General features: G+C 45.9%; 1 protein-coding gene across 3 annotated transcripts in view; it reads left to right on the top strand.

Annotated features, from left to right (window-relative positions):
- The window catches only part of LOC137422181 (histone-lysine N-methyltransferase NSD2), a 103,861-nt gene that overhangs the window by 69,286 nt on the left and 15,871 nt on the right, over window positions 1-18,704 (top strand). For all 3 annotated transcript variants that reach the window (XM_068108942.2, XM_078772163.1, XM_078772164.1), the window contains exons 7-10: window positions 1,261-1,432; window positions 13,929-14,091; window positions 14,391-14,461; window positions 16,047-16,119. In XM_068108942.2, coding sequence (XP_067965043.2) covers window positions 1,261-1,432; window positions 13,929-14,091; window positions 14,391-14,461; window positions 16,047-16,119 — 479 coding nt within the window. The remainder of the gene's footprint in view (window positions 1-1,260; window positions 1,433-13,928; window positions 14,092-14,390; window positions 14,462-16,046; window positions 16,120-18,704) is intronic.

Genomic DNA, 18,704 nt, shown 5'->3' with positions numbered 1-18,704 from the left:
TTTTCCTCGACGTTGGTCCCATTTTCCTCGACGTTGGTCCCATTTTCCTCGACGTTGGTCCCATTTTCCTCGACGTTGGTCCCATTTTCCTCGACGTTGGTCGGATTTTCCTCGACGTTGGTCGGATTTTCCTCGACGTTGGTCGGATTTTCCTCGACGTTGGTCGGATTTTCCTCGACGTTGGTCGGATTTTCCTCGACGTTGGTCGGATTTTCCTCGACGTTGGTCGGATTTTCCTCGACGTTGGTCGGATTTTCCTCGACGTTGGTCGGATTTTCCTCGACGTTGGTCCCATTTTCCTCGACGTTGGTCCCATTTTCCTCGACGTTGGTCCCATTTTCCTCGACGTTGGTCCCATTTTCCTCGACGTTGGTCCCATTTTCCTCGACGTTGGTCCCATTTTCCTCGACGTTGGTCCCATTTTCCTCGACGTTGGTCCCATTTTCCTCGACGTTGGTCCCATTTTCCTCGACGTTGGTCCCATTTTCCTCGACGTTGGTCCCATTTTCCTCGACGTTGGTCCCATTTTCCTCGACGTTGGTCCCATTTTCCTCGACGTTGGTCCGATTTTTTGCAATTCAGGAACCGCCAGGAACCTATTCCCCCTTTTCCCATTGAAACAATGCCCCAACATTTGCAGCATTTTCCAGGAATGTTTATCCCACAAATGTCAGGGTCCAACTGTATTAAAACAACTGGAATGTTCTCCAATGTTTTGATTTAATGTTTGACCTTTGGCTTGCATTCACTCATTCATTCATTCATTCAATAAAGAACTTTGATATATCCACTTGCTCTTAGTGCTTGTTACTGCTTTGCACTTTGTTCCTTGTATACTAGTTATTAATACTACTAATAACTTGTTTACTTCACCTAGTTCACTGCCTTCCTCCCACTGCCTACTGCCTGAACCAGAATTTTCCATTTATCAGCTTTCATCCTGCCTCATTCCTAAACTACCTATTGTTCCAAAGTCTAACAAGCTTGCCTTTCTGTTCTTCAAACCCTTTAGTTGGAATCTTGCTGTTGAATGTTACCATTGCAAGATTATCTTACCTGTACACTGGGTCAATGCTAGTCTCTAAACGACTTGTTGGCTCAATTATACAATGCTTTCATAATTGTTTTTCTTTATTTATCTATTTTTACTGATTTTCATTTTTGTCAGGATAGTGTCTTGTAAATTGGCACCACCTCTTCTTGATTGTTATGTTTTGACTGTTCCTCTCATTGTTTGTTACCATACTTGTTTGGATGCAGAAAGGAAACAGACCATTTGTCACCCAACCTGCAAGAAAAACCAGTTGCTGATGATATGGCTGCAGTAGGATCACTGGACAAATTGGACCTGCGTCTGGCAGAACCAAGCACGCAGGGCGAAGACCAGGCCATGGCACTCTTTGCACGTTTCTGTCAGAATCAGCAGGGTTTGGTGAGGTGATACCCTGTCATACTCTGAATCTTGAGTTGTTAGCCTGATTCTCCATCAAGTCTTGAGGGAGGATTGTTGATAGATAGCTAAGTCACTTTAAAGCTGATTTGTCAGAGTTAGATTTCCAGTCCAAGTTTGTCGTTGTCCTGTTGCTTTTTCAAACATTGTTGTTGCATCCATGAATATGTTGTTGTTAAGAGGGGGTGTTGAGCCACCTATCCCATGTGCCCATCATTAATTGTGTTTGTGAAATATCTCAAAGTACCTTTCAAAAACAGTAGGCCAGTGTGTACTAATGCGATGGCCAAATTTCTAATTTCTGCTCTGAACCTGGGGACATTGCTGCTTTTATACATTCTCAGAAATGATTCAGACCAGCAGCCATGATTCTTCCTCCCCGCCCCCACCCCTCCATTAATGTTCGTCAGATCGGAATGTGGTTCCACCAAGCGCCTCTTTAAGTGGCCCAAAGATGTAGTAATCCGAAGGGGCGAGGTGTTGGGCTAGCGGCTAGGGTGCCGGCTTAGGATCCTAGGATCCTGGGTTCGAATCCCGGTCGATCGCTGAATTAACACCAGGGGGGTTGACTCAGCCTGTCATCCTTCCGAGGTCGGCAAATTGAGTACCAGGTCTCTGGTAATTCCCTGTTTGTCGTTAAAAGGCGGCAAAAAGGGTTGGCGGCAGGAAGGGCATCCGGCCGTAAAACATTGCTTCAAAAAGGGGACCAAAAAAAACAACAACAACCACGGTTCCCGAAAAAGGCCAACCCCCGCTTTGCGGGGGAAATGGCCTCCGGAGGTGGTTTTTTATAACCTGGGGACATTGCTGCTTTTATACATTCTCAGAAATGATTCAGACCAGCAGCCATGATTCTTCCTCCCCGCCCCCACCCCTCCATTAATGTTTGTCAGATCGGAATGTGGTTCCACCAAGCGCCTCTTTAAGTGCCCCAAAGATGTAGTAATCCGAAGGGGCGAGGTCTGGCGTGTTGGGTGTATGAGGAAGACACTCAAAATGTAGGTCCTCGATTGTTGCAGGTGCAGCATGGGAAGTATGGGGCCGAGCATTGTCATGCTACAGCAAAACACCGGTAATGAGTAGTCCACGACGTTTAGATCTGATTGCTGGTTTCAGATGATTTTTAAGGAGGTCGCAGTATGATGCACTGGTGACTGTGGTCCCTCTGAGCATGTAATGCTCTACAAGTGGGCCTCGGCTATCCCAGAAGAGCGTCAGCATCACTTTTCCAGTGGACGGCTGTGTGCAGAATTTTTTGGGCTTTGGTGAAGTTGAATGGCGCCACTCTTTGCTTGCCCTCTTTGTTTCTGGCTGAAAGTAGTGGACACAGCTTTCATCCCCAGTCACTACGCGCTGTAAGAAAGTGTCGCCTTCTTTTTCGTAACGTCGCAGAAGTTCTTCACATGCGTCCACTCGCCGTTATTTCAGTTCGGGTGTTCTGCACTAACCTTGCAGACACTTTGCAGAACCCCAGCATGTTGTGAATGATATGGTGCTCTGAACCATGGCTAATGTTCAGTTCAGAGACCACTTCATCCAGCGTAATGCGCCGGTTTTCCCTTAGCACACGGTCAACTCATACAACCATTTCTGGTGTCGGTTGTGTGAGGCCGGCCCGAGCGAGCAGCGTCTGCCACACTGGACACTCCACTTTTAAACTTCCTGCCCCAGTCGTACACCTGCTGCAGCAATAAACATGCGTCACCATATTGCGTCTTCATTCTGCGATGGATTTCACTGGGATTGACACCCTCACTTCCCAAGAAACGGATGACAGAACGTTTCTCCTACCTGGTGCATGCTTCTTAGGGAGCTGCCATCTTGGAACTGCTCTACTGACATACGCTCAATGTTGCCAGATCTCAAACAGGCAAAACATGACTCTTACCTATAGATATAACATATGTCGTCTACAACTACACACATTACATTCTTGAATTTATATCGCCATTTTAAGGTTACTTATTGGTGTGTGTGTGTGTGTGTGTGTGTGTGTGTGTGTGTGTGTGTGTGTATTGTTGCAGATCTCAGCACCGGCCTTTCCCCTTTACCAAGGGGGGATTAGTTCCCTTGTCTTTGACTAGCCGACGGGACCCGGGACCTATGACGTCACTCCTGGACAGCGCGAAGTAGGGTCGTAGGACTAATCACTAATACCTAAGTACTCGCGCCGACGGGAAACGAGGAAATAAGCCCCGCCCGAATCACGGGTGTTGGTGGAAACGCCAAGCGGTAGCGAACCCGTGACCCGAGCCGTTATCAAGGACTAAACTCGATCCAAGCGGTCCGTAATCGTGCCACGCTTACTCAATGGAGGAAATCACTGTTACGTGCTCCTCCCCGACCCCCTGGTCACGGTGTACCTCCGAGCCCCGAGAGGAGTCACGGCAGAAAAATGTGTTATTCTGTGTGTCAAAGATCAATGGAGAAGCCATCCCAATTGTTACTCACAAACAAATATTTTATTGAGATCACACAAGCATAACGGTACAACAACAATAGTATTCAAAAGTACAATCAATAGGTCCTATGATGGTACCATCAGTTTTGCAATTTACAACTCACTGTGCTCCAAGTGAGTGTAACAAGAACATTCCCCAATATCTCTTATTCCCGGCTCCAAGACAAAATTGATTCGCTCCAGCGATCGCTAGAACGATGTCCAAACGACCAGAATCCCGTGCGGATGGCCAGGGCAGTCACACAGCCGAAGCTGTAGAAAGGCGCCCTCAAGGCGACTGGGAAATCCAAAGGCGCCCTACAGGCGACCGAGAGATCACACCTTCAGGTATGGACGAATTAGCCTTCAAAAATCCACATCACACACACGCCCCAGATCGACGTCCGAATGCGGTGAGAATGGTCGAAAAGAAACGAAACCGCGAGCGAAGCACAAATCCTGCGTGAGTCAAAATGGCCGACGACCCGGTCTCGTGGCGCATGGCACGGCGATGATTCTCTCCTGAATCGATCGCAAAACCTGACATGCAGGTTGACCGGTTACAGCGATGACAACTCCGTCGTAGGAATTCCTCTCCTGGAAACCTGAAAGTTCGCTAGTGACTCTGACTCGCCAACGTTCGCTTCAGAACCCGGAGCAACTCGGCTTTCTTGTCCGACTCATTCGCTCCGCCCTTGTTTCTCTTCTTTTTCTTCGTCTTCCGGTTCCCGATCCGGTTTCATTTTTAAAACATTCCTTTTACCTTTTGACAATAATAATTGCTATTTCCCTCAAACAACAATAATAATAATACATGGAACCAGAAATGTCTCAAGTGGATGAAAGCCACCACAACGGAAGTGACAAATCCGTAACACTTCCCCCCCTCAAGAAAGAAAGTTTGAACATAGTGAAAACTTTCTTTGTAGGCAAAACTCTTCCAACAAACAAAAGTAAACTCACACCCAAATCATCAATTCCCGTGAGCAACGATAATCAATATTTCCCAAAAAGAAAGCAACAAAACTTCAAACAACCTACAGATATCTCCAAAGTTAGTTCACTCTCGACAAAGCATCCGCAACGACATTGTCCCTGCCCTTTACATGCTCGATTTCCAAGTTGAACTGCTGCAAAGCCAAACTCCATCTCATCAACCTCTAATTTTATTTTTCATTTTTTTGAATGAAGGTTATGGGGGTGTGATCAAAAATCCAAAGTCAAGCAAATCTATAACACTTTTTAGGGAGGCCGAGCTGAGAGCTAGGTTTAATGGTGGTTGGGTGGTGAGGCCTGGAAGTATTCACTACATGGACGCCTTTAGGAACGTGGCATTCACGGTTAATCCGTGCAGGAAAGTTCACTACATGGAAGCCTTTAGGAACGTGGAGTTCGCGGTTAATCCGTGTAGGAATCTTGGCTCGGCGGCTCCGCAGCATTCGGTGCTTCAACTCTTCCTAACTTTCATAATAATCATGGTTGGAACGCTTGTCGCTGTAGTCACGTGAATGGCGGTCTCCTTCTCGGCCACTACCCTGATAATCATCCCTTCGGGAGCTGCCGTAACTCTGGGAGCCTCCATAGCAATATCGACTGCGGCCACCACCAAAACTATGACTCCCACCCCGGGAGCCATAGGCACCCCTGAAACTACCTCCACGTTTTCCTCCTCTGTAGCCCCCTCGACGTCTATGGCCTGCCTTCTCTACTGTTATGGTCCGACCATCCAAATCCTTGCCATTCCAATCCTTTTCTGCATCTTTGGCATCCTTTGTGTTTTCAAACGTGACAAAGCCAAACCCTCTTGGCTTTTGCGTCTTCCTGTCCTTTATCAGCCGTGCTTCCAGGAGCGGTCCATATTTGCCAAAGACAGAGTCCAGAACATCTTCCCTTGTTTTGAAGTTCAGTCCACCTACAAAGAGCTTGCCAGCATTGCCTCCATTCATGACTCGTGTGTGCTGACATTTAGTTTCAGGGTACTTGACAAGACGTGTCTGTGCCAAGCGTGACGTCAGTACCTTCTCCTTCTCTTCAGAGCGCTTCCTACCCATAGCCCGAGTCGCGCTACAGGATGGAAAGATACCCGGAATCTCCTACTCTAACTGTGCAGTGTTATTTGTCATACTAGGTTTTCCAACAAACATCGGGTTACCAGAAACTTGACCACTGGCCAATTCATTCCCGATAACAAGAGATACTCCCTCTACAGGAAGAGTCGCTTGTAAACCTACGGTGACCGGTCCTGACACCAAATCAGACTGCAAATGGATGACATGAAGTGGAGCTTTAACATAGCCACCAACCCCCTGTAAACGAACACTAACACCAGTTTCCGTCTTCTCTGACAATGGCAAAATGCCTTCAAGCATCAAAGATTGATGTGCTCCTGTGTCCCTCAATACCCTAACCGGTCTCTGGTTAGTCAAGTCTCCATCCAGTGACACAAACCCCTCTGAAATAAAAGGTTTGTAACCCCCTTGAACAAGGTAGTTCTGAGATGCCGGAACTTTGGCATGGGAACCTCCTCAAGACTCTGTACTCCAAGGACGATTTCTCACATTTGCCAATGCATTCGGAGTTGTACTAATCTGACTCCGCTCCTGATTTTTCCTTTCCAGGGCATAACATTGGGACATCAAATGTCCAGGTTTCTTGCAAAAAGCGCAAGTAGGCCCGGAGGAAAAACTCGTGGTCTGCCTCAAGCCCCCCCGGAAGATAAGTCTGTCTTGGAACTGTAGACTTCTGATCCCTAAGAGTCGCGGTATCAGATCTGTCCTCATAGTCATCTCTAGGCCGCCCCCATGAATCTTCGTTCTCTGCACCGGATGTACCATAACTCCCCTGGCGAACTCCAGGTGGGAAGTTAGGTTTGTGGAACCCCATCCTGTGGGTCAAGGCATAGTCATCTGCCACGGTGGCTGCCTCATACAACTCTGGAACCTTCTTTTCCTCCAGATGTACTTTAATGTCCTCGTGGACACACTGTTTGAATTCCTCCACCAATATCAATTGTCGCAACAGTTTGAAGTCTTTCCCAACCCCTTTCGAATCACACCACCGATCAAACATGGTTTCCTTCATTCTGGCAAACTCCACATGGGTCTCACTCTCCCTCTTCCTGGCATTCCTGAATTTTTGCCAGTAAGCTTCAGGGACCAATTCATAGGCTTTGAGAATGGTTTTCTTCACTATCTCATAATCTGCACATTGGTCAATCGGAAAAGCCAAAAATATATCTTGAGCTTTACCCACCAGAACACTTTGCACTGACATAGTCCAGGACTCCCCAGGCCATTTTAGCATTTGAGCCACTTTCTCAAAGTGTAAAATAAACTTGGCTACCTCCTTTTCATTGAAGGGTGGAACCAGCCTCACATGCCTTCCAACATCCCAGGTGTTCTGACTAGTTGTCGAACTAGCCGGCATGGATACTACTTCTCTCCGTTCTCCCATTAATTCCAGCTCCTTGAGTTTAAGTTCCTTCTGATACTCCATGTCACGTTCCTTTAACTCCCTTTCGGCTCTTCTTTCCTCTGCTCTTTCCTTTTCTCTTCTTTCTTCGAGTTCACTTTCAACTCTCCTTTCCTCTGCTCTTCTTTCCTCGAGTTCTCGTGCAGCTCTCCTTTCCTCTGCTTTTTCCTCTGCTCTTCTCTCCTCGAGTTCTCGTTCCTGTCCTGCTCTCTCCTTTTCTGCCTTCCTTTCCTCTGCTTTTAACCTTTCCTGGCTCTGCAGTTGCATCTCCAGTTTCCGTAGCTCCACCTTTTCTTTTTCTTCGGGTAACCAATCCAAGGCTACCTCTGTCCATGTGCCCTGTCCCACCAGAGATTCTATCACCAATGTCTGCATCTCTGCTTTCTTCATATTAACTCGGACCTCCAAGTTAAAATGTCTGGCCAATATCAAGAGTTCCGATTTTTTTAACGCTTGGAACTGTGCCTCATTAGGGGATGCCGCAAACTTTCCTGCGTCAAACACCATGGTGACTATCAGTTAACACCTGTTAACCTTCACACAAAAATTTCCAAATTTTTGAAAAATTTGGGAATGTTAGAAAAATTCCAAATTTCGGAATTTTGGGAATGTTACGGAATTCTATCCCGGACGAATTATCAGGGAATTTAATCCCGGACGAAGACCCAATTTCGAGCCCCCGAGTCAATTGGATGAGCCCCTAATTTCTGTTACGTGCTCCTCCCCGACCCCCTGGTCACGGTGTACCTCCGAGTCCCGAGAGGAGTCACGGCAGAAAAATGTGTTATTCTGTGTGTCAAAGATCAATGGAGAAGCCACCCCAATTGTTACTCACAAACAAATATTGTGTTGAGATCACACAAGAATAATGGTACAACAACAATAGTATTCAAAAGTACAATCAATATGTCCTATGATGGTACCATCAGTTTTGCAATATATAACTCACTGTGCTCCAAGTGAGTGTAACAAGAACATTCCCCAATGTCTCTTATTCCCGGCTCCAAGACGAAGTTGATTCGCTCCATCGATCGCTAGAATGATGTCCAAACGACCAGAATCCCGTGCGGATGGCCAGGGCAGTCACACAGCCGAAGCTGTAGAAAGGCACCCTCAAGGCGACTGGGAAATCCAAAGGCGCCCTACAGGCGACCGAGAGATCACACCCTCGGGTATGGACGAATTAGCCTTCAAAAATCCGCGTCACACATACGCCCCAGATCGACGTCCGAATGCGGTGAGAATGGTCGAAAATAAACGAAACCGCGAGCGAAGCACAAATCCTGCGCGAGTCAAAATGGCCGATGACCTGGTCTCGTGGCGCACGTCACGGCGATGATTCTCTCCTGAATCGATCGCAAAACCTGACATGCAGGTTGACCGGTCACAGCGATGACAACTCCGTCGTAGGAATTCTTCTCCTGGAAACCCGAAAGTTCGCCAGTGACTATGGCTCGCCAACGTTCGCTTCAGAACCCGGAGCAACTCGGCTTTCTTGTCCGACTCATTCGCTCCGCCCTTTTTTCCCTTCTTCCTCTTGGTCTTCCGGTTCCCGATCCGGTTTCATTTTTAAAACATTCCTTTTACCTTTTGACAATAATAATTGCTATTTCCCGCAAACAACAATAATAATAATACATGGAACCAGAAATGTCTCAAGTGGATGAAAGCCACCACAACGGAAGTGACGAATCCGTAACATCACTGAAACGGTTGAATTTGGAAGAAAGGAATAACACGATTTTTTTACACTTTGTACAATAAGAAGAAGAGGAAGAAAACACAGTGCAGCCTTTAACAGTCTTATACTTATCCCAAGACAAACGAGCCCGTTCACACTCAGACACACTCACACGGGGTTGCAGACGAACAGGTTGATGGTCCAGGGATGGCGTCCAGGCAGCTCGCTCTCCGGTCCCCAACTCGCACCGCGAAGCAGATGAACAGACGGCAGGAGCTCTCCACGTGTCGTTTGGCGCGCACGGGATTATTACAGGGCGAACGGTAGGGCTGGCTTTGGCGGTTACACTTGCGGCTCAGCCGCGTACGAAATAAGCGAACAGTTCAATAAACGCGAACAATGCGCTTCTCAATCAATGGCCTTGAAACTGTCGTGTGCATGCCGGTCCTCTCAATGCAGTTCTCAAACGAGTGCTCCGGATCAGTTCTCTCCCAACTCGAGCGCCTGCCTCTCCCTTCTCGTAACTCCTTATGCATGCGAGTCCTTATGCATGCGAGTCCTTCTCATAAGTCCTTCTGGCCAGTCCCGTTCAAGGGCTTTGTGTGAAGACTTATATAGCCTTGCCCAGCGAACCCGCTCGAACTTACTCGATGCGTTGTGCCACGCCCTATCAAGCCATGCCCTCTCAGCCCTGGTTGGCTGTTGCTCTTACCGTCACCGCCTCTGACGCGCTGCTTGACGCGGCCAAACCTCGACCCTCGCGCTCCTCCCTCTTCCTAGGCCTACCTCGTGGTTACCCAACTAGTTTCGAGCGAAACCAAGGGCAGCGAATGCTGCTGGCGGCCAAAGCGTAACAAACTTGAGGGATGCCAAATGGGGCGCGGAATCGAGTTTGCCCATGATGAAAATGATGGGTGGCCGCAAAATGAAAGGACGTAAGCTCAATTCTTTACACCGCAGATATTACTAGGGAAATGGCCTACTCTTACACATACTATGACATAACTAATTCTAATGGGCCTACGTGTTGCTTGTGGACTAACTATGGTGGGCAAACCTTTAATTTTTAATGATGTCATATGTACACTCAAAACAGCAACAATATATTGTTGCGGAACCGGGGGTCGGCGCTCCCCTTACCAAGGGGGGGTTAATCCCCTTGTCTTTTACACTGGCCGATCCTCCGTTCCTGGAAATTACACGCTCCTTTGCGGGGTGAGATTGGCCAGGGTGATTGGTCAATGGGTTCCCAGATACCTTGCCAATCCCTCCGCAAAGCAGGGATATAATTCCCAGCTCGGACCCGGACAAGATGGAGTTTGCCGAGCGGTTAACAGTCCGAAATCCGAGCCGTTAGCAATAAAACTAACCCGATCCTGAGCGTTGGCCAAATCGTGCCACGTATACTCAATTGGGGACAGGACGAAAGCGATCGGATGAGAGAAACCAGAGTAAAGAAAGAACACAGGAATTTATTAACAATAATGAAAGAGGAAACGAAAGGGCAAGAATATACAAGAAGAGGAAATAAAAGGACATAGGGCAACCTTATACAGTCTTATATAACACTCCCAGGACAGAACAAACACACTTACACGAAAAGGTGGTGGTGATGGGAAGGAAGAGAAGGGTCCAGGCAGCTGGTAGGCGTCGAGGCTCGGCTCCGACCTCGTGCTCCGGTCCACGCTCCGGGTTCGAGGCGAAACCCGGCCAACAGCTCCGCGTGTCGATGAACGCGACCGGACAATTATATCGTGGGGGGGGGGGGGGGGGGGGGGGGAGACTGGGATGCTGCGTACGTAATAGATTGACTCCTTCGCCTTCAACCAGTTGCGCGCCTCCAACAGTTCGTGAAAACGACAAGCAAGGACCCCTTCACCACTCTCTGTCGCACGACTCGTCTCTCATCTGCTGAAGTCGTTCTCCCGGGCACATCTTATCAAGTAGTCCCACGCGGCCGCTTATATTGGCCACTCGCGTATTAAGCCGCTTGCCTTTTGGATACGCCCATCGGTGAGCTTGCCTCGGCCCTGATTGGTCGCGAGCGCTCACCGGTCCGCCCCTTGATGGTGCGTTGAGGGGCCACGCCTTTGTTCCTGGCGCTCCTCCCCCTTCTTCTCCAACTCGGCCGCGTGGCTTATGGCGGCTGGCAGCGAACAACCAAAAGGCAGCGAATGCTGAAGCGGCTGCGGCTGGCAGAGGCGCGTAATACAATTTGGAGAGGGTAGCCGCAAAATGAATAGGATGGGAATTTGAGAAGGGGCCTAGGTTATTTGATTAATGCAAACGCAGAGTCAAACTATTGGGAACAGATCCTTAACTAGAACACATACTAATGACATATCTAAAGAGGTGTCTATGGTGTTCCTTTTTTTTTTTCTTTTTATATTTGTTGTTGTTCTTGTATACAGAGCCGAGGCTCGTGAAAGAGCTAACATTTATCAACCCATCAAATCAAACAAACAAGCAAACAAAGTATATAAAAAGTGGAGCGGTTGACAAGATGGGGAGAGAAGGGGAGGAAGCACACAAACACAACATTTGAGAGCAGGGACATCGGGAGATGTGTGGGAGGGAGAGGGCCTGGGGGGAGGCAGGATAGGCATAAAACGCAAGGACACCAAGGACTTCCAGGAAAGAGGTCGGCACCTCAAAAAAGTGGATTTGGGGTGAAATTAGCGGGGGTAGAAAAGATCAAGGTTTTGGATTGGGGAAGATAAGAGATGGTGGTGAACAGCCGTTTTAAAGACCTGGAGGGAGGAGTGGGATTGAAGAAAGTGAGGGAGTTTGTTCCAGAGGCGGGAGAAAAGAGGAATGAAGGAGTGAAGGTGAGCAGAGAGTCTTGATTTTGGCAGTTTAACCAGAAGAGGGTTGCAGGCAGATCTTGTGCGACCTGTAGGAATATTTGGGGGACAGAGCCCAGAGAGAGCTGGGGGAGCAAGGCCGGAGAGGAGTCGGTAGAAGACGGAAAGACCACCAACCTGCCTGTGGTGAGTAAGTGAAAGGCCCTCGGAGATAGCGTCATCGCGGGAGATTCCAATGATTCTGAACGCTTTGGTTTCAACAGCGTGAAGACGAGCTAGGTGTGAGGCAGGAGCACCAGCCCAGAGGGGAGAGCAGTCCTCCATTGAGCTGCGGATGAAAGCCTTGTATGTGGTGAGGAGCTCAGGTGTGCCAAGGAAGGACTTCGCACGACGGAGGATGCCCAGTCGGCGACTGGCTTTGGAGGCCAGCTTGGAAATGTGGTTTTCCCAGGAAAGATCATGGCAGATAGTGAGACCCAAAAGCTTGAGTGACAGAACTTCTTGGAGAGGATTATTCAGAAAGTATATGGGAGGGTTGTCCAGTCGGTCTTTTCGGAGAGACATCGTAAGAGTGTGAGATTTGTCAGGATTGAAAGATATGTTCCACTTGTTTGCCCAGTCTGTGATTTTGTCCAGGTCTGCAGAGAGTGAGGAGGCTGCAGACTGCCAATCTGAGGGATGAGGAATGCAGCGGCAGAGAGTGGAGTCATCAGCAAAGAGATAGAGAGGATTTTCCAGAGAGTCGGAGAGATCATTGATGAAGACCAGAAAAAGCACAGGGCCCAGAACACTACCTTGGGGAACTCCAGCCAGAACAGGAAGGGGTGATGAGATAAATCCATTCAGGGCCACATGTTGACTACGACCAGAGAGGAAGTCCGCAAGCCAAGCGTGGAGATTTCCAAGGATACCATAGGAGGAGAGTTCGGTGAGCACAGCTGGGTGCCAGACCGTATCGAAGGCAAGTGATATGTCAAGGGAGACAGCTCTGATTTCCTGTTTGGCATTGAGGACCTCCATCGATTGTTGAGACAGCAGAAGCAACATGTCCAGAGTAGAATGACCTGGTCTGAATCCAAATTGATGATCGGAGATCAAGCCATTGGAGAAGAGGAAGGATTTGATATCCGAAGCAATGATGGATTCCATGACTTTGCTGATAATTGGGAGCAGGCTGATTGGTCTGTAGTTGCAAGGATCTGTTTTTGAACCTTTTTTGTGTAAAGCGGTAATGTTTGCTGATTTCCAAGATGCTGGCAGATGACCTTGAGCAAAAGAGAGGGTGAAAAGAACAGAGAGAGGGTGAGATAGAGCGGCAGAGCAGGATTTTAGGACCCGTGGGCTGATGCCGTCTGGTCCAGTTGCAGAATTAGAGTCGAGGTTTGACAAAAACTTCTCCACCTTGTCAGGAGAGGACACAGAGTCCAGGAGCAGTTGGGTGGGGGGTGTGGGGGCCGGAAAAGGGTGGCATTAATTCTCTATGTAAATGTGTATCTAGCGCCACCTGGTGGTGGCATTGTGTATTACAATTTGCTTCTTTACATGGACAATGCTAAGGTTAAAGCACTTTTTGCACGGGTAAATTTAATCCTCCTTCACTTCACCCTCCCCCCCTCCCTCCTCCCAAAATGGAGAGGCTTGTTGCACATCCCTCTGAAAAGATGTACAAGCAGTAAATCTCTCCCCTCCCCTTTCCCCCATTCCTTTCCTATTCTTCCCCTCCCCTCCGTCCTCTACCCTCCTTCCTCTCCCCTCCTCCCTGTCCCCTCCTCCCTCTCTCCCCCTCTCCCTATCTCTCCCCTTACCCCTCCCTTTCCCTCCCCTCCCCATTCTAGCAGGAAGAGACGTGATGACTAATTAGTCCGTCAGAAAAGCAACATGTAATAGTAGGTAAATAATCAGGATGTTGTGTGAAGCCTTAGTATCTAATTAATATTGACCTTATAACGAAACAACGTTAATCAGGACGACATTATGCAGGGGTACCCTGGTATGTTAAAATAAAATAACTAGTTTCTCATTGTTAATTTGAAGCCTTGTGGGTTGTATTTAATTATTTATTCATTCATTCATTCATGGCAGATTCAGCAAGAGTTTCCGGGAGCATCTCCAGGCGAACTACAGGCCATCTTGTCATCACGATGGGATCGGCTAAGTGCTCAGGAGAAGGCTAGCTGTGGCAGCAATCATGTGGTCAATCCAAGTGGCTTCTCTCGGTGTCGGTCCATCTCACCTAGTCAACCCGGTGAGCTCTACTTTTAGCTTTCAGCCCCGAGGCTGAACATATTGAAAACAAACAAGACAATTGATATGAATGGCATTGAAATGTTATTTTATCATTTGGTTGCTTGTTAATTTTTATCGCTTTCTTTAAAACCACAGTTAAACATTACATAGTATGTTACGAACTCCCCCCCCCCCCCCCTCCCTCAACCCTTCTCCCTCCCAACCCAACTTCCCTGCCACCTGTTTGTATGAGCTCTGCATCTCTAAATTGCTCCATCTCTCCTATATATAACCTGCAACATAAAAATTTCCTCTTAGATATCCCTAAAGATAGCTTGCATCACTTGGAGGAGCTGCATCCACGGAAACGCAAGCGCCAAGATGGGAAGGTAAGCTTGAGAAATCTTAGTGGTAGAACTTATTGAGATGGTCACATGGTGAAGTTATTGTTGTAGTTATTTGGTCTGTTACAGTTGCCTGGCTCGAATCCTGCAAGTCATTTCAATGCAACCGTAACGGTCAATCAATTTGAAGCTCCCTGCCAGATCACATGTGTAAAAGCCACGATACCATGCAGATTAGATCGGGCGAGTGCTACGCTAATTAGCAGCACCCTCTCCTATCAAATTAGGCCAAGCAAGCCTGAGATACGTGGCACTGTCTTTATATGTGGCTTCAGCTGCCACAGTCAATTAATCCCACAACAGGCTTTTCCTTAGTCATCAATGAAGAACCACAGCAAACAGAATTGACCCCAATACCAGGTTTGTTTAATAATAACCATGAACGGGGGAAGGAAACAGAAGGAAGCGGTGACAGATAAATGATGCAATCAACATTAAAAAGACTCCTTACCCAACGACCGAACCATACATGCCCACAAACCAACGACATATGGGAATCCTTGATTAACTCAGCCTTAGGGCCCAATCAGATACACCACAAGAGCTAGACAATAGGGGGATTCACAAGGTGAGAAGAGTTATTTGGCCAAACCCGGCAGTGTCTTGCAGGATGGGTCAGGTCCAGTTCCAGCCGCTCTGGCAGGTCAAACGTCCCATTGCCACAGAGAGGAGAGAGAGCGAGAGGCGTGGTTCTAGCCTTCCGGGAGTGAGCAAGGGACAAGGATTAACCGTTGAACAAATCCCACGCACTCTCTCCAATTCCCCATTACTCCTCCCTTATATTATCTTGAAAAAACAGTGACATTGCCAGTTCTTCCGGCCCCTCCTCTCTCCCTTACCACTGGCTTGCAGCCTAGTCTGTGGGTGGGGTGAGCCCTTTCATGAGCCTTCATCTCTCCGACTGCCAACGACATAGACCTGCTCGGGCTGATTGTACCTCCAACTTTAGTTTTTGTGCCAAAGCTATCACCTCAAGGCCTAGCAAACTCTTAAAAGAGACATACATATGGTTTTACAAAGGTGATGATATTAAAATGGGGATCAAAAGGATTGGTCATTTCAGTTACAAACATTAATTAGTAATGGGAGACTGTGTCTAACTATTACATAAGCGACGCATTTCTAATGTTGCAAATAATTACGTTACGCTTTATGCTATTACATTTATTAAGGATATAGCTAAAGAGCATTTTAACCCCTATAAGCCATTTCCGCAAATTATCGTGATCAACTGTGTTTGCGTGTGCGTTCATTTTGTAGTTTCTGCTGTATTGTCTGTTATTGACTTTAAAATAAAAAAACTTTGCTAGTCATGAAGAAAATTTGATAAATTGTGTACTGTCTTAACCTTCAATATGTTGCCTGGACGAAGCAGTATAATTTTTGAATAACTCTTAAAACAAGATTACTGCTGTGTCTTTACCACTTTTGGAAGAAGGATTTTTAGAGAATGTAACAAAAACCTGCATCAAATTTAGTTTTTGGTTTTGTTGTTTTTTTAATCTAAATATTTTTTCATGGATAATCAAATACTTATTAGTCGTGTTTATCGTTTTGCGGTTGTGTTCAGAGTGACTGTTCGTTGCCTCTGCCACCTGGCAGAGAAATGTCGGGCAAGACCCCTGCACGTCCTATTTGTAAAGGTAAGCCAATGTATGGAGTCTTGAACAGGTAGTTCATTGTTGGTTATTTGGCTCACTAGTTCCCTCCCATCCACCCTCAATTCCAAATGCACAGAAAATGTGTGGGGGAGGTTATTTGATTACAAAGCAGTACTAGTCCAGAGTACATAATTATGGACGTAAACGTCCAGTTACATACACACCACAACAAATCGTAAATGATTGGTGAGATAACAAATCAAATCTTAACAAATCAAATATCTGTACATTACTTAACAGCAGCAGAATTAAGATCAATACTTTGAAAAAACCAACAACTGAAAGAAGTTTGGCAAATCATTAACAGGTTAATGGAAGAGGACGATCAAGAAGAACTCCCAATCTAACACATGGAAGCAATTCTGAACATGATTGACCATAAAATGTACAAAGAGAAACCTAAATAAGTTAATCATAGACAATGATAAGACAATGATATCATCAAAATTATGTTTGCTAACAAAGGGGTGGAAATGATCAATATAGAGAAAATACTACAACAGAAGGAAGTGTGGAGTAAACTTCCAGAAACAATACAACAGAGAGAGTGACCGAGGGTTGTATACACTTTGGGAAATTCAATTAGGGGAAAAAACTTAATTGGGGCAACTATAAGGAAACTGTGCAATCGATAGACATAGAGGAATGGTTAAATAACACAAATCATTGTAATTGTGAACATTCTGTATTTAAAGATCGACATCATAAACACTATCACAAGTGATCATTAGAATCGTGAAAGATAGAAATTTCTTACAAAAGGACAAAATTATAGAGAAAATATAAGGATTAACTGGAATAAAGCAATGGCACTTACAATGACATGACTGACAGAATAGATGAGAGAACAAATTGACGAACACAAAGTACCAAACACACAATTCATCATTGGAGGAGGTAGAGAAACATGTGAAAAGGAGAGTTGGTGATTTGAAAAGAAAAGTTCTAATCAATAATTTGAAAGTAATTTTAAACAATCTAGAGACGTGTGATTATTTAAAACACCTTCAAACACAATATGTTGTTTTTCTAATTGACAAAGCAAGTAATAATATTGCATTTGTTTGTAAAACATTCCACATTCAAACACTTTTGGAAGATTTGGGCTTAAACACGGGAATTTCAAAGACCGACAAAATAAGTAACGATAACAAAATAGGCGTGATACAACACCATATAAATCACTCAAAGGTGAGAAGACTGTTAATTCCGGATAAACACCATAAATTACCATTTATTTACTGGATCCCAAAAAGGCACAAAAAACGTTGTAAGTTGAGGTTCATCATTGCAAGTAGAGAATGCAGTTTGAAACCTTTGTCAGGTGGTATTACAGCGGCGATGAAACTAATTTATAAATGGTTTAAAATCACCATAAAAAGGCAAGATTTTATTGTGGCATTAGGATATTCTGGATCATTGATAATTCCAGGCCTGTAATCGACAGTGTCAAACATTAATAACAAGGGTAAGGCCAAATGTTTATCAACTTTTAATTTTTCCACATTATGCACAAACATTCCACATGATAAGCTCATAACCGCATTGGACAGAGTGGTAGATAAAACATTTGCAGGAGGTAATAAAGTATGCATTACAGTCTATCAAAATGGGCACACTGGTCTGTAAATGAAAATCAATATTAATGTAGTTTTTCCAAAAGTAAACTCATAGGTTCAGATGCCAAGATACTCGAGCAGACTGGGGATACCCATGGGTTCAGATCCCAAGATACTCCAGCAGACAGTGGGGATACCCATGAGTACAGATCCCAAGACAGTAGATTAAAACAACTCGTCAGATATTTACTAACAGAGCACTGAACTTATTAGTAGATTAAGACAACTACCGGTAGTCAGACGTATACTAACACAGGGAGCTACAGTTGGCAGATTAAAACAAGTTTTCTTTAATATCACAAAACAGCACCAAATCGAAATAGCAAAATACAATATGAACAGAAAAATATTACAAACAATATATTTATATAAATATATTATCAAAAAAAATTATTAATATATAGATACAGACTTGGCATTTAATATGGAATATATTTTTTTCCTTGACTTGGGTTTACTTTCTTAACTCAGTATATCAATCTGGTGAGTTTCTTTTGCACTTTGGTGATTTATTTGTAAAAAGAACCATGTCACTGATTGTCTGTCGCAGCAAGAAGTCAACAACAGGATTATATCACAGGTGGCGTGGCAAAATGTACGGACAGGTGCATTTGATGATTGGCTTCACAGTCGGGTATACAAGGGTTGTTGCGTTCTGTATTAGTGGAAAACAACTGCTGCACGTCTCCAAAAGTTATTGCCGCTTCCTCTGGAGATGGTCCGTCAACTCGACAATGCTGTTTGTCATGGAGTGGTGGCTTTACAAAATTACGGCATGAAACAGCGTGCTATTGCTCGGCAGTATGGCACCACTCAAGGTCACGTGTCAAAGATCCTGAAACGAAATGCTCAGAGGGGTGTCCCTACTCCAATACCGAGGCCAGGACGTCCCCGCAGAACCACAAGGAGGGATGATCGCCTGCTGCACCGGTTAGTCCGCATTGGCCG

The sequence above is a fragment of the Myxine glutinosa genome, chromosome 2 (genome assembly GCF_964187855.1).
Source record: "Myxine glutinosa chromosome 2, kmMyxGlut1.1, whole genome shotgun sequence".
Lineage (NCBI taxonomy): Eukaryota > Metazoa > Chordata > Myxini > Myxiniformes > Myxinidae > Myxine > Myxine glutinosa.
This window is presented reverse-complemented; position numbering and strand designations above follow the sequence as displayed.